At 41.5% G+C, this 15,587-nt stretch overlaps 2 protein-coding genes and 3 long non-coding RNA genes across 9 annotated transcripts; 2 read left to right on the top strand and 3 right to left on the bottom strand.

The window, feature by feature from the left end:
• Positions 1–135: 135 nt before the first annotated feature.
• Positions 136–3,385, bottom strand: LOC133720182 (uncharacterized). The gene is made up of 3 exons (XR_009851727.1): positions 2,066–3,385; positions 1,317–1,392; positions 136–390 (listed from the first exon to the last, which is right to left on the bottom strand). It is a non-coding gene; the product is annotated as an uncharacterized LOC133720182 (long non-coding RNA).
• Positions 3,386–3,506: 121 nt separating this feature from the next.
• Positions 3,507–7,474, bottom strand: LOC133722841 (uncharacterized). The gene is made up of 4 exons (XM_062149706.1): positions 5,726–7,474; positions 4,638–5,512; positions 3,633–3,836; positions 3,507–3,582 (listed from the first exon to the last, which is right to left on the bottom strand). The coding sequence occupies exons 1-4, from the start codon at positions 7,472–7,474 to the stop codon at positions 3,507–3,509; spliced, it is 2,904 nt and encodes a 967-aa protein (XP_062005690.1).
• A 40-nt stretch (positions 7,475–7,514) lies between these two features.
• On the bottom strand, positions 7,515–10,605 carry LOC133720181 (uncharacterized). Its single transcript, XR_009851726.1, has 3 exons — positions 9,706–10,605; positions 8,957–9,032; positions 7,515–8,030 (listed from the first exon to the last, which is right to left on the bottom strand). It is a non-coding gene; the product is annotated as an uncharacterized LOC133720181 (long non-coding RNA).
• A 213-nt stretch (positions 10,606–10,818) lies between these two features.
• On the top strand, positions 10,819–12,135 carry LOC133722840 (F-box protein CPR1-like). The gene has a single exon (XM_062149705.1). The coding sequence runs from the start codon at positions 10,819–10,821 to the stop codon at positions 12,133–12,135; it is 1,317 nt and encodes a 438-aa protein (XP_062005689.1).
• Positions 12,136–12,344: 209 nt separating this feature from the next.
• Positions 12,345–15,325, top strand: LOC133721203 (uncharacterized). 5 transcript variants are annotated; one of them, XR_009852102.1, is made up of 4 exons: positions 12,359–12,595; positions 12,734–12,938; positions 14,765–14,861; positions 15,056–15,325. It is a non-coding gene; the product is annotated as an uncharacterized LOC133721203 (long non-coding RNA). The 5 variants fall into 5 exon arrangements; XR_009852100.1 differs by having other exon boundaries at positions 12,349–12,595; positions 12,734–14,861; XR_009852101.1 differs by having other exon boundaries at positions 12,734–12,973; positions 14,765–15,325.
• The last annotated feature ends 262 nt before the right edge of the window (positions 15,326–15,587 follow it).

The following is a 15,587-nucleotide window of genomic DNA, read 5'->3' as shown; positions in this document are numbered from 1 at the left end:
CTAGTAAGGTTGATGAATATGCCTCGTTTGTGTGTCAAGGTTAGAAGCCTCCAATAAGAATATGAGATTGTGAAGAAATAGAAAAGAAGACGAGAAGAAAGTGTCAATGTCACGCCCCGAATTTTGAATAATCAATTCAAATCCGAAACATGATTAACATCAATACAAATAACGTCCTGAATTTTTTTCTCACAAACAACCACACTTCACACCTCTCAATATTACAAAAACCAATCTTCAATTTACTTATTACATCACACTCTCACAACTTAATTTACAATACTCAAAAGAGCATAATAAACCTCACAATATAAATCCAGATTTACCCAATGCAATTTCTCTAAGCAGCTCGATCACCTTCCCGATTCGCCTGACCTGTAGGATTACCCGCTACACCGTTTGAATAGTGTACCGGGATTGCAACAATACAAACCCGGTAAGCTTTTTGCAAAGCTCGTATGAGTAAATGAAAGGATTGCACGATTTAAAGTAACACAATCAACTCAAGCACATTTTAATTTTGTTTTGCATAAGAATTGAAGTGTACAACATCACTTCAAGCATCAATCAACTCACATCTCATCATGACTACTCAATAATAAACAACTTCTTACTCAATATATACTCACAGGCTTATGATTTATTTATATAAATCATCCCATGCAGTATATTATACTTACAGGCTTATGATTAAATATATTAATCACCCCATTCAGTATATCATACTTACAGGCTTATGATTAATTATATTAATCACCCCATTCAGTATGTCATGTCATACCCAAGGGCATATGATAACTCGTTTATCCCCCAAGCAGTATGACGGCAGACAGACTAGAGCTCTAACTGTATCGTAAAGTGTCACCTGGCCAAGGTTCACCTTACGAATGACTGCTTTTCTCAATTCACTCGACTCCTCATTTAATTCATCTCAACGACTCAACTATCGCACTTTACTCAATTACCCATTATCATAGACAACACAACATCTAAGATAAATCACATATTCCAAAGGTAATGCTCAAAATATAACTCAGTAAATCACACCATCCAATATATATTCCACGTAAATATATATATATACGTAGTCACCCACACAAGAGTGACCACTAATACCAACTATAGTTCACATGCAATAAAATCTAGAAATTCATTTTTATAGTTTAAATACATTTTACTTACCTATGGACCGTAGTCGATCAAGTCCATATAATTTAAAACAAATATTTATTTTCATAAAACAATTTCCACAATTTCTCAATTAAATAAAATCACCGAATTTCGGTTCGTGAATGAACCATGTGCGATTTACTCACCTCGATATTCCCGCTGCGTCTTCAATTCAACACAATACACACCGAAATCGCTCACCCAAGGAAGACCGTCAATCACCTAATCACACATGACCTTAACTTAGCCAATAACTCAAAAACATATTCAAACGACAATCCAACGGTCGGATCGAAATTAAATGATGATCCAACGGTCGGATCCTCACGGATCGCCCTTAGGATCACCCTCCAAAAATCATCACGAAGATCCAACGGTCGGATCTCCCTGAATCGTCCTTACTAACATCTTCACAAATTTATACGAAAATCCAACGGACGGATTCTCACGAATCGCCTCCCTAATCACTGTTTTGCATTTATACGAAGATCCAACGGTCGGATCTTCGCCCATGACCACACAAAGCCACTGGGACAGTCATAAGATCATCATATCAAAACTACAAGTCCATCTGACGGTCCTAACTTCACAGATCACAAATCTAACGATCGAAATCGATCTAAACTTAAAAATTCATAACTTAATCATACGATATCCAAAAATTGCATATAATATATCGAAATGATCGTATTGAAATATAGAATCTGAAAATGTATAGAAACCATATTTTTGACCCCCGGAGGTGGCCGGAAAGGGCCGCCGGAGTTAGTGGCAGAGCCGCCGCCGACCACCACCAATGGTGTCGGGGCCGGGCTGCTCTTCTTCCTCTCATCATGCTTAACAACTTTCATAACTACCATGTAAGCTGAAAATGACCGGAAGTGGTTGAAATTACCTAAAACAGTCGAGGTGGCCGGAATTTTTCCAAAAACCGGCGAGAATTTGCAGAAGCCGGCGAAGCTCCGATCAACGTAAAAATGTCCTCCTTTCGCTTCGATTCCTTCAGGAGACTTGTTCAGAACTTAAAGACGAACTCACTGGTTCAAGAATCACTCAAAACGAAGCTCTACAGCTCAAGATATCTTGATCGAAAGCGTCGGTGGCCGGAAAATTTCCAGAATCCGGCGAGCTTGAATTCCGACGTAAAAACTTCAACGAAACGCTTCGATTCCTTCTGGAGAGTTGTTCAGAACTTCAAGGCGAGCTCACTGGTTCAAGAATCACTCAAAACGACATCCTGTAGCTCAAGATATTTGGATCGATAGCTCCGGTTTCGTTCTTGGTTGGGTTTGACTTGTAGCCACTGCTACGGGCCACGCCGCCGTGTGAGGCTGCTTCTGGGAGCTTCAGGAAGTTGAGGCGAGCTCGAGGATGAAGTTTGGTGAGGATTGATGGCCTGTAGCTCGAGTTATCACAATTGGACCCAATCGGGTTTTAAAACGAAACCGTGTTTCCGCCGCCGTTTTCCGGTTGTGCCGCGGTGCAAGGATGCCACTGCAGCAGTGCAAGGTCTAGGCGAGGCTAATGGAGGTGGTTCGACGTCTTGAGGTGGCCTGAGGAGGGAGAGAGAGATCGAAGAATCCGTGCTCTGTTTTTGCTGGGTTCGGCCGTGAGAGAGAGAGAGTGAGATTTCTTCTGCTTTCTTTGTTGAATGATTTTCAATTATGCATAAACACGTAAGCAAATAAAGCACCGGTCTTGATTGATCCACTAATGCTTAAATCACGGAATACCCTACCTTTAAATCAAAGGTGTTTGCCACCATTTCACTTTGCTTAAAGAAGACAAAACTCGGTTATTACAATCTACCCCCCTTAAAGGAATTTCGTCCCGAAATTCAAGCACTCAACTCTCCAAAGAGCTGCGGATACTTCACTCTCATGTCAGACTCTAACTCCCATGATGCATCACCCTCATCATGATGACTCCACAACACCTTCACAAGATCAAACTCCTTCCTACGAAGCTTCTTCGTAGACCTATCCAAGATACGAACAGGTTCAACCACAAAGGTTACATCAGTGTTTACCTCAATAGTTCCATGATCAATCACGTGCGACTCATCTCGGACGTACTTCCTGAGCATAGACACATGAAAGACATTGTGCACACCCGACATGCTGATAGGTAGAGCAAGCCGATATGCCACTTTCCCAACCCTCTCTAGAATCTCAAAGGGTCCAACATACCTTGGTGCGAGTTTTCCCTTCTTGCCAAATCTGACTACGCCTTTCATAGGTGAGACCTTCAAGAACACGTAATCACCCGTCTCGAACTCAACTGGTCTTCTCTTCAAGTCTGCATAACTCTTCTGTCTACTTTGTGCTATTTGGATCCTACCCCGAATAGTAGTGATCTTCTCTGTAGTCTCCAGAACAAGTGCAGGACCAAAGAGTCCCTTCTCCCCTACTTCTGTCCAACAGATAGGAGTTCTACATGGCCTACCATAAAGAGCCTCATACGGGGCCATGCCGATGCTGGCGTAATAACTGTTGTTGTAGGCAAACTCTATCAATGGTAGGTGATCCGCCCAACTTCCCTTAAAGTCCAACACACAAGCTCTAAGCATATCCTCCATCACCTGATTCACTCTCTCAGTTTGCCCATCTGTCTGTGGATGGAATGCGGTGCTCATAGCTAAAGACGTGCCCAATGCCTTATGGAATCTACGCCAAAATTCTGAAGTGAAACGAGCATCCCGATCAGAAACAATTGTAACAAGCACACCATGCAGCCTTACTATCTCATTCACATACAACTTACACAACGCATCCCCTGAGTAAGTTTTTGCCACAGGAAGGAAGTGTGCAGACTTCGTCAATCGGTCCACAATCACCCAAATTGAGTCATAACCTTGCCTGGACCTAGGCAATCCAGTCACAAAGTCCATGGAGATATCTTCCCATTTCCACACAGGAATCGGTAATGGTTGCAGCATCCCTGCAGGCCTCTGATGCTCTGCCTTCACTCGCTGACATGTAAGACACTTTGACACATGTTCCGCCACATCCCTCTTCATTCCATACCACCAAAATTGTCTCCGTAGGTCCATATACATTTTAGTACCCCCTGGATGTATCGTGTATCGAGATCTATGAGCTTCCCGCATGACTTCCTCCTTGAGGTTATCAACACTTGGAACATACAATCTTCCTCGAAATCTCAACCCCCCATCTGCTCTAGTAGCCCACTCAGAAGGGCCCTCCACATTAGGATTAGCAGTCATCTCTGCAATCCTCGCCTGGGCAAACTCATCAAGTGTCTGACCCTGAATGATCTTGGAAATCAAGGTGGACTGTAAGGTGATACTTCCGAGAAAGATTTCATGTCCAACTCTAGTGGGCATAAGATCAAACTTCGATGCAGCTTCCAACATGAGCCATTCCTGCACCATGAGCGATGCCATGATTACTTGGGGCTTCCTACTCAAAGCATCAGCCACTACATTAGCCTTTCCGGGATGATACTCCAAAGTGAAATCATAGTCTTTGATGAGCTCCATCCACCTCCTCTGTCTCATGTTCAACTCCTTCTGGGAGAATAGGTACTTCAAACTCTTATGATCAGAAAAGAGTTCGAATTTCTCACCATATAGATAGTGTCTCCAAATCTTCAAGGCAAACACTACCGCGGCCAACTCTAGATCATGAGTGGGGTAGTTTCGCTCATGAACTTTCAGTTGTCTAGAACCATAAGCAACAACGCCACCATTCTGCATCAACACACACCCCAAACCCTGATGAGATGCATCACTGTAGATAACTAAACCACCTCCACTAGATGGAATAGTTAACACTGGAGCTGTTGTCAATCTTGTCTTTAGCTCACTGAAAGCCTTCTCACACTCATCCGTCCATATAAACTGAGTGTCGTTCCGTGTCAACTTAGTCAAAGCTGAAGCGATACTAGAAAACCCCTCAATGAAGCGCCTGTAGTAACCTGCTAATCCAAGGAAGCTACGGATCTCTGTAACAGTAGTGGGGCGACTCCAACTCATCACTGCTTCAACTTTCGAAGGATCCACAGAAACTCCATCCTTTGAAACTACGTGACCAAGGAACTTGACTTCCTTTTGCCAAAAGTCGCACTTTTCAAACTTGGCAAACAATTTCTTCTCTCTTAGCGTCTGTAGTACAATCCGTAAATGTTTCTCATGCTCATCTGATGACTTTGAATAAATTAAGATGTCGTCAACGAACACCACTACAAACTGATCTAAGTAAGGACTGAACGTACGGTTCATTAAGTCCATGAATGCCGCTGGTGCATTAGTTAGACCAAAAGGCATGACAAGGAACTCAAAATGTCCATACCTGGTCCTGAACGCCGTTTTTGGAATATCCTCATCCTTCACCCTTAACTGGTGATATCCAGATCTCAAATCAATCTTGGAGAACACAGTAGCCTCTCTAAGCTGATCGAACAAGTCATCAATCCTAGGTAAAGGGTACCTGTTCTTGATGGTCACCTTGTTCAGCTGCCGATAATCCACACATAATCGGAGTGAATTATCCTTCTTTTTCACAAACAACACTGGTGCACCCCAAGGAGATACACTAGCCTGTATAAACCCTTGAGCCAGTAATCCATCAATCTGAACCTTCAACTCCTGAAGTTCAGCTGGAGCCATCCGATAGGGTGCTTTCGATACCGGGGCAGTACCTGGTATCACATCAATGGAGAAGTCGATTACCCTTTTTGGAGGCAACCCTGGTATCTCCTTAAACACATCAGCATATTCTGAAACTACAGGAATCCTTGTAATCTCAGAAATACTACTCCCTGACTCAATATGAGCCAAAATCCCTGCCCGCATGGTAATGTCGGACTTCAGACAACGGTAATGAAACACTGGTTGTCCAGGAATATGGAAGGACACAATCATTCTAAAGCAATCAATCAATGCATGGTTCGGGCTCAACCAATCCATACCCAAAATCACATCATACGTGTGATCCGGTATCACAATCAATGAGGCAGAGAACTCTCTACCACCTATCCCAATAGGGCAATCATCACAAAACATATCCAGCTCAAGAGACACACCGAGAGGTGATGTAACACATAATGATCTAAAAAGAGGCATGGAAATCAAACCCAACACTTCCACAACTGAACTAGATATGAAAGAGTGGGAGGCTCCCGTATCAAACAATACTCTAGCAAGATAGCTATAAACAGATAAGGTACCTTCCACCCCAGTGCCTCCTTGACCAATGGCAAAGACTCTAGCTGGTGCTGGAGGTAGTAGTCTCTGCTGGTTACCCTGTCTTCTACCCTGAGGTCGAGTACACTCTCTGGAAATATGTCCCGGCTGGCCACAATTAAAGCACACCCTAATTTGCGCCTTCGTACACACCTTAGAGATATGGCCCTGTTCACCACAGTTGTAGCATTTCACTGGTGCAGTTGGTGCTACTTGCCTCACAGGTACAGCTCTAAATGGAGCCGGTGCTGCCCTGGCTGGGGCCTGGTACTGGTTGACCATCCTAGTTGGAGCCTGTGGATGGAAACTGGTCCGCTGTCTCTTCCACGACCTACCTCCATGATCCCTGGAACCACTGCTCCCCACAATCGCTTTCCCTTTTCCCAAGGATTCTCTCACAACTCCCCGTTCACTCGTATGCATGCTGGTTGCCTGTTCATGGGCCATGGCACTAGCAAAGATCTCTTCCTTGGTGGTTAACCGAAGAGGATACACTATCTCCCTAATCCTGGAATTCAGTCCTCTCAGGAACTTCTTAGCCAAGGCTTGGGCATCCAACTGGGGAACGAATCTGTATAATTGAGTGAACCGTGTTTCATACTCTCTCACAGTCATAGTCCCCTGTTCCAGGGAAATGAAATCTAACTCAATCTGCTCCCTCACTGCATCAGGGAAGTACATGTCCTGGAATAGTTCCACAAAACCATTCCAAGTCAGCGTAGCCATATTCACTGTATTCCGCTGACCAGCCCACCATATCCTGGCATCACCCTGAAGAAGATAAGCAGCAATCTTCCACTTCTCAGTTTCAGAGCAAATCACCATCTCGAAACAACTCATCATATTCTCAAGCCACTGATCAGCTGCCCAATGATCAACTCCCCCTTCAAATGGGGTTGCACCTAACTGTTTGATCTCCTTAACCAGTTTGGCTAAGCGAACGGCATCCACTACTTCCACAACAGGTGGAGTAGGCTGTACATCAAAAGAAGACTCTGCGTCACTCAAATAAACTTCCTCTAAGGGGCGGGTCCTTTCCCTCCTACCACCAATTCCGCCTCCTCTTCTGCGCACACCATAGCCTCGCTGTCTGTCCATTACCTAAGGTGCATAGTACGCTTGGTTAATATAAGTATAACACTTACACACATTATAAGTCAAATACCAGTCCATATTAACCAAGTCAATACCATAAGGAAGCATTCAAGGTCCTAAAGCAACTCGACGTCCTAGACGACTCCTAACGTTCATACATACCCAATGACTTTGCCAATACCGAAGAGTACACGATGGGGATCCGCTGCAGACGGGCCATCACTCGGAAGGTATTGACACATCACCGAATATGCACCTTACGCTCTGATACCAAACTGTCACGCCCCGAATTTTGAATAATCAATTCAAATCCGAAACATGATTAACATCAATACAAATAACGTCCTGAATTTTTTTCTCACAAACAACCACACTTCACACCTCTCAATATTACAAAAACCAATCTTCAATTTACTTATTACATCACACTCTCACAACTTAATTTACAATACTCAAAAGAGCATAATAAACCTCACAATATAAATCCAGATTTACCCAATGCAATTTCTCTAAGCAGCTCGATCACCTTCCCGATTCGCCTGACCTGTAGGATTACCCGCTACACCGTTTGAATAGTGTACCGGGATTGCAACAATACAAACCCGGTAAGCTTTTTGCAAAGCTCGTATGAGTAAATGAAAGGATTGCACGATTTAAAGTAACACAATCAACTCAAGCACATTTTAATTTTGTTTTGCATAAGAATTGAAGTGTACAACATCACTTCAAGCATCAATCAACTCACATCTCATCATGACTACTCAATAATAAACAACTTCTTACTCAATATATACTCACAGGCTTATGATTTATTTATATAAATCATCCCATGCAGTATATTATACTTACAGGCTTATGATTAAATATATTAATCACCCCATTCAGTATATCATACTTACAGGCTTATGATTAATTATATTAATCACCCCATTCAGTATGTCATGTCATACCCAAGGGCATATGATAACTCGTTTATCCCCCAAGCAGTATGACGGCAGACAGACTAGAGCTCTAACTGTATCGTAAAGTGTCACCTGGCCAAGGTTCACCTTACGAATGACTGCTTTTCTCAATTCACTCGACTCCTCATTTAATTCATCTCAACGACTCAACTATCGCACTTTACTCAATTACCCATTATCATAGACAACACAACATCTAAGATAAATCACATATTCCAAAGGTAATGCTCAAAATATAACTCAGTAAATCACACCATCCAATATATATTCCACGTAAATATATATATATACGTAGTCACCCACACAAGAGTGACCACTAATACCAACTATAGTTCACATGCAATAAAATCTAGAAATTCATTTTTATAGTTTAAATACATTTTACTTACCTATGGACCGTAGTCGATCAAGTCCATATAATTTAAAACAAATATTTATTTTCATAAAACAATTTCCACAATTTCTCAATTAAATAAAATCACCGAATTTCGGTTCGTGAATGAACCATGTGCGATTTACTCACCTCGATATTCCCGCTGCGTCTTCAATTCAACACAATACACACCGAAATCGCTCACCCAAGGAAGACCGTCAATCACCTAATCACACATGACCTTAACTTAGCCAATAACTCAAAAACATATTCAAACGACAATCCAACGGTCGGATCGAAATTAAATGATGATCCAACGGTCGGATCCTCACGGATCGCCCTTAGGATCACCCTCCAAAAATCATCACGAAGATCCAACGGTCGGATCTCCCTGAATCGTCCTTACTAACATCTTCACAAATTTATACGAAAATCCAACGGACGGATTCTCACGAATCGCCTCCCTAATCACTGTTTTGCATTTATACGAAGATCCAACGGTCGGATCTTTGCCCATGACCACACAAAGCCACTGGGACAGTCATAAGATCATCATATCAAAACTACAAGTCCATCTGACGGTCCTAACTTCACAGATCACAAATCTAACGATCGAAATCGATCTAAACTTAAAAATTCATAACTTAATCATACGATATCCAAAAATTGCATATAATATATCGAAATGATCGTATTGAAATATAGAATCTGAAAATGTATAGAAACCATATTTTTGACCCCCGGAGGTGGCCGGAAAGGGCCTCCGGAGTTAGTGGCAGAGCCGCCGCCGACCACCACCAATGGTGTCGGGGCCGGGCTGCTCTTCTTCCTCTCATCATGCTTAACAACTTTCATAACTACCATGTAAGCTAAAAATGACCGGAAGTGGTTGAAATTACCTAAAACAGTCGAGGTGGCCGGAATTTTTCCAAAAACCGGCGAGAATTTGCAGAAGCCGGCGAAGCTCCGATCAACGTAAAAATGTCCTCCTTTCGCTTCGATTCCTTCAGGAGACTTGTTCAGAACTTAAAGACGAACTCACTGGTTCAAGAATCACTCAAAACGAAGCTCTACAGCTCAAGATATCTTGATCGAAAGCGTCGGTGGCCGGAAAATTTCCAGAATCCGGCGAGCTTGAATTCCGACGTAAAAACTTCAACGAAACGCTTCGATTCCTTCTGGAGAGTTGTTCAGAACTTCAAGGCGAGCTCACTGGTTCAAGAATCACTCAAAACGACATCCTGTAGCTCAAGATATTTGGATCGATAGCTCCGGTTTCGTTCTTGGTTGGGTTTGACTTGTAGCCACTGCTACGGGCCACGCCGCCGTGTGAGGCTGCTTCTGGGAGCTTCAGGAAGTTGAGGCGAGCTCGAGGATGAAGTTTGGTGAGGATTGATGGCCTGTAGCTCGAGTTATCACAATTGGACCCAATCGGGTTTTAAAACGAAACCGTGTTTCCGCCGCCGTTTTCCGGTTGTGCCGCGGTGCAAGGATGCCACTGCAGCAGTGCAAGGTCTAGGCGAGGCTAATGGAGGTGGTTCGACGTCTTGAGGTGGCCTGAGGAGGGAGAGAGAGATCGAAGAATCCGTGCTCTGTTTTTGCTGGGTTCGGCCGTGAGAGAGAGAGAGTGAGATTTCTTCTGCTTTCTTTGTTGAATGATTTTCAATTATGCATAAACACGTAAGCAAATAAAGCACCGGTCTTGATTGATCCACTAATGCTTAAATCACGGAATACCCTACCTTTAAATCAAAGGTGTTTGCCACCATTTCACTTTGCTTAAAGAAGACAAAACTCGGTTATTACAGTCAAAATAAAATTTAAACTTGAAAGAAAGAAAAAAGAAAGAAAGAAACTTGTTACACACACTTACATACTTGTTATCCACGCTACTGATTACCTAGAATCAGAATCCTAATGACCTAGACGACAGCGTTTCGTGTCCTCTCTCTTCTCTCAAATATATGAAAACCCTACATATTCGTCGATCTCGTCTCCATATCCATAGTGCAATGGCGGAAACACACCTACCCGAAGATATTATAGTGACTATCCTCTCTTGGCTTCCCGTGAAATCCTTGATCCGATTCACCTGCGTTTCGAAACGCTTCCGTTTCATTATATTGTCCGACCCCATATTCGCCAAATCTCAATACAAAGCAGCTTGTGAGCAGAAAACCCTAAGTCGCAGACTCCTCCTCCTCTCGTCACACGCCACCACTCGTCTGGTATTCCGAGACTTGGAAACGCCGTCGTTTGGGGACACTTGTTCGTTTAGAAGTCTGAATTTCCGTTGCCAGAAAGAGGGCGGTTATGTCAGGCTACTGGGGTCCTGCAGTGGATTGCTATTCATTTTAACAGGATTTGATAAATTTCCCGATAAATTTTACATCTGTAACCCATCAACTGGAATGTTGAAGGAACTACCAGACCCTGGTTTTACCGCAAAAAATCCTGATTTCTGGTTCTCCCTCTACCATGGTCTTAGCTATCTGCCTGCTACTGACAACTACAAAGTTTTCGTAGCCTCCGAAAATGTGTACCTCCGTCGTGATCAGGACTTTCGTGAGGTTGAGGCCAAGATGTTCTCAGTAAGAGATCACGTTTGGAAAAGGATTGAACCCCGACCTCAATCATACGATCAATTATTCGATGGTCAGGGGACTGTTTCAAATCATGCACTTCATTGGATATACAGAAAAGACGAGATAGTTGCTTTTGATCTGATTAAGGAGGAGTTCCGGAGCATGCGACTGCCTAATTTCGATGATGTTAGTAATTATACCATCAGCCATCTTGGGGTGTGTCTCGGAGGATGCCTGTCTGTATCTCGAATATCATATTATGGCAGCATTAATTTATGGGTCATGAGAGAGTATGATGTGAGTGACTCCTGGACTGAACTCTTTTACTTGAAGTTCTCCAATCCGATTGAGCCCTGTTCGCGATACATAACACCATTTATTGGGGAAAATAGTATAATTATCAAGGTTTGGGGTGTCAACGGTACGGGTGTCTACAACACCATATTGATGAGGTTTGATGATAAAGGAGAGGCAAATGGCAGGTATATAATTGAGCAAGATCACGTTAACATAATTCAATATGAAGAGAGTCTACTTTGGATTGAAGATTACCATGGCGTCGAACAGAAAGAGCAGCAGGTCAAGAGACTCAAAACCCACACTACAAGAAAAGTAGTCTACAACAACATCATAATAACAACATGCTCTAAATGCTCGTTGTTACATACAATCTTCTACAACGGGCAAAGAATGTACATTGTAAAAAACAATTTGTCACCACATGCGTCATTTGCATGTTGTTAATTTAGTTATCAACAACTTACCTTGCACGTTGTTATCTGCAAGTTGTCAATTGAGTTATCAACAAGAAAACGTGCATGTTGTTGAAAATTTTAAGAACCACGACGTGCGGTGAACGCTGTCAAAGCTTTGAAATGAAAAACAAAAGAAAAATAACAGAAAATTGTGGCTATAATCTAAATTTTATCGCACTTTTTAACTTTGAGGACAATTTTCAGAAATCCTCGACAAAAACGAAAGAAAATAATTCTAAAACTCACTGAACTAAAAACCCACTCCTTATTTACCCTCCTTGCCTCCTCTCCTTATTCCCCCAACTGAAAACCCTAATTCAAATTGTTTATTTCGAATCCTCAGCTTCGATTCAGTCTCTCTCCCAATTTTGGCTCCAAATTCGAATCGCATCGATAGGAGCTACCATGGCGCTCCGGAAAAATCACAGGCCAACGCCAATTTGATGCAGGTGAGTTCGCTTTTTGCAAATTAGGAAAGCTTAGCAATTTGACCTAGAATTGTACTGAATTAGGTGTTTTTGTTATTAGCCGCCATTAACGTACTGACCTAGAATCGTCCCCTTTCTCTCACTCCGATTCCATTTCAGATCGGCCTGTGGCAGTTCGCGTAATTTCGATCGAACAAAATGTAGGGCTTTGAAGCGATGACCTTCAACGTTCACGGTGGGCCGGTGGCTACTTGGAGGCCATCGTCCAGGGACAACGTGTCGATCTTCTCACCGCCGCTGAGTACAACAATCTGTGCCAGTCCGAGACCCTCGACGACATTAAGATGCACCTCTCTGCCACCGAGTATGGCCCCTCCCTCCAAAACAGTGCGCTTTGGTGTATCTCTCTCTCTTATCGTGGCTTGCATTTTAATTTGTTCGTAGCTGAGGAAATTGAATAGAATTGGAGACTGTATTATGGATCTTATGCTTTGATAGTTTGATTTGATGTAGTTTCCTACTGAAATGATGCCTATTGATCTGGATTTTTAGTTTTCTATAGGTAATGATTTGGCTTTGGTGTTTGGTGGTGTTGATTTCAGAATTAGTATGAGTAACAATCATATGATGTCATAAGTCGATCAGTGGTGGTTTATCTTTGAATGCACCTAACATTCCTGCACGTATGCAAACAGATTGCATCTGGATATCTGTAGTAGAACGAGGGATTTGGATTTTGCTGCCTAGCTCTGGTTTATTGTCATGCATGCATATACAAAAGATGGTTTATGTGTGCACTGGTTCTTTTCTTTTGCATCTGATCGACTGCACTTAAATTGGGTTGTCAATTGTGTGTACTGCAATTTTAAACAATGCTATTGTTTGAATAGTTATTGTCTATCTGTACGCAATCTTAGGATCTTCATCTAATATGTTGGTATATATATGAGTTTATATGAACTTATAATAGACAAACACACACAAGCAGACATGATAGATTCCTTTTTTCCTTTTCTATTAGGGCTGTCTTAGGCCATGCTTCCTATACCTAGACCATTTGTATATAGGGAAAGTATGACCAGCCCTCAATTTTGCCAGTTGCTGGCTGATAAATAATCTCCACTTTGTAGAATCATAGACCTGAGAATGAATCTTGCCTACATAATTCAAATTACAAATCTGTCAGGCCCTTTAGGAACAGCACATAATGGTAAAGAACACCCTCAGTCTATTACCGATCAGACAAATGGTGGGAGCCTTTCGTTGTGCTTTTCTTTATGTTGATGGGGGAGATTGCTTGGGCAATGATTTGGAAGGAAATATGGTGTTGTTGATTCCCTAGGTTTGGCATGAGGAATATTCCAACATAACATTCTTTGTACACCTTTAGAGTAGGTTTGTCATGAACTCATGATATCTAATATACTTCCAATCTTATGAAACTTAATGCATTAGTGTCTGTAAGTGAAGTATTTACTATTCATGTATTAAGCACCATCGAGTTTGTAGTGAGAGAAGCATATATAACTAACTCTGCTTCTTATCAATATGTAACAGGTATATATGGCTACCTCAGCCAAAAAGGCTATGGTTGTCCATGTTATGAAAATATTATCTGCAGATGTCATTTGTTTTATTGATATTTTAGTTTCCTGACCATTAGTCTCTGTTCATGACCGTCATTTTGTTGTGGAATTGATTTGCTTTCATTATTATTAATTGCATTGTGTGTTAAAATAGTGGAAAGAGTTTGTTACTTACTGTTGTACTTTAGTTCAGATACTAAAGTACACTCCTCAAACAATTATGATTTTTAGTTTTAAGTTCTAGTATTAATAATTGCATGGAATTCAAAAAGATAGTTTGAGTTTGTTTAGGATTATTTTCTTTGAAAGGGACGATGTTGTTCTATGAGCTGAGATGTTGGCCCCATTGGCATTGGAACTTGAAGAAGAAAGATAGATTTGTTTAGGGTGAAATCAGAAGGAAGTGTGGGATAGATATGCAGGGCAATATATTTCAATCTTTATGTATTTGTTTAGTATATGTCTGTGAGATTGGAGACTGATCAGCAGTATGATTTATTAGGTTTCAGTAATTTCTGTTCTCAAGTTAGGTCCTTTTATGAGAAATTTAAGAGAAGCAATTCCATTTAAGGTTTGAAGTAAGATTTAAAATGTTGTTTGACAGGGCAATCGTGATGGGCCTGATGCTTCATACCAACACAAAGCAACTGATTAGAGGACAAAATTACCAAGATGCATTGGAAGTGCTCAGCATTGGGGAGGTTAGTTGCTGCTTTTTGCAACTGATAGTTTTCTTCTTATGAAATTTGACATGTCACATGGCTTGTCATAGCAGCTTTGAATATGTTTCCAGTGACTAAGAATGACACACACAGGAAATGAATGTGGAATTTAATGAAGGCATAACTTTAACTTTTTCTTTGGCATGGGTTTGCCTTGCGTTTCTTATACTCAGTCATTACAAAAATTTGACAAGGACAGGAAGCACTGAGAGCTTTCGGTATGGTACATATCCCAATCAAGAACTTCATGGCTTGATACCTGATCAATTATGAAGAAGATGAAGTGGTGGCTGAAGGAAAGATATCTTCAACAAACCCAAGTACAAGAGTAAACCGGGAAGTAATCTGCTGTACTAGATGCCCAAAGAATTCAGAACTTTGTGATGCATGTTTTGTAAAGAATTATGTATCAGAACTTCAATGAAATGTATATTTTTCTTTTACATGGTTATAGTGTACTAATATTGGCATGTGAATGTGCTTAAGTAATGGTGAATGTTTTTAGAGGTATATGAAAGAAGAACCAGCAAATTGGGTGCAATAATGCATACCGAAACGTTATAACAACATATTTAGTAATATGACAACATGCCATGTATGCTGTTGAAAACTAAAGACAACATGCTGAGAGCGTTGTTAAAAGTTACAACACGTGCTTAAAACGTTGTTGAAAATTTATGACAACGTACAAAACTCATTGTTGAA

The sequence above is a fragment of the Rosa rugosa genome, chromosome 7 (genome assembly GCF_958449725.1).
Source record: "Rosa rugosa chromosome 7, drRosRugo1.1, whole genome shotgun sequence".
Lineage (NCBI taxonomy): Eukaryota > Viridiplantae > Streptophyta > Magnoliopsida > Rosales > Rosaceae > Rosa > Rosa rugosa.
Note: the sequence above shows the minus strand (reverse complement) of the source record. Positions and strands in the feature narration are given on the sequence as shown.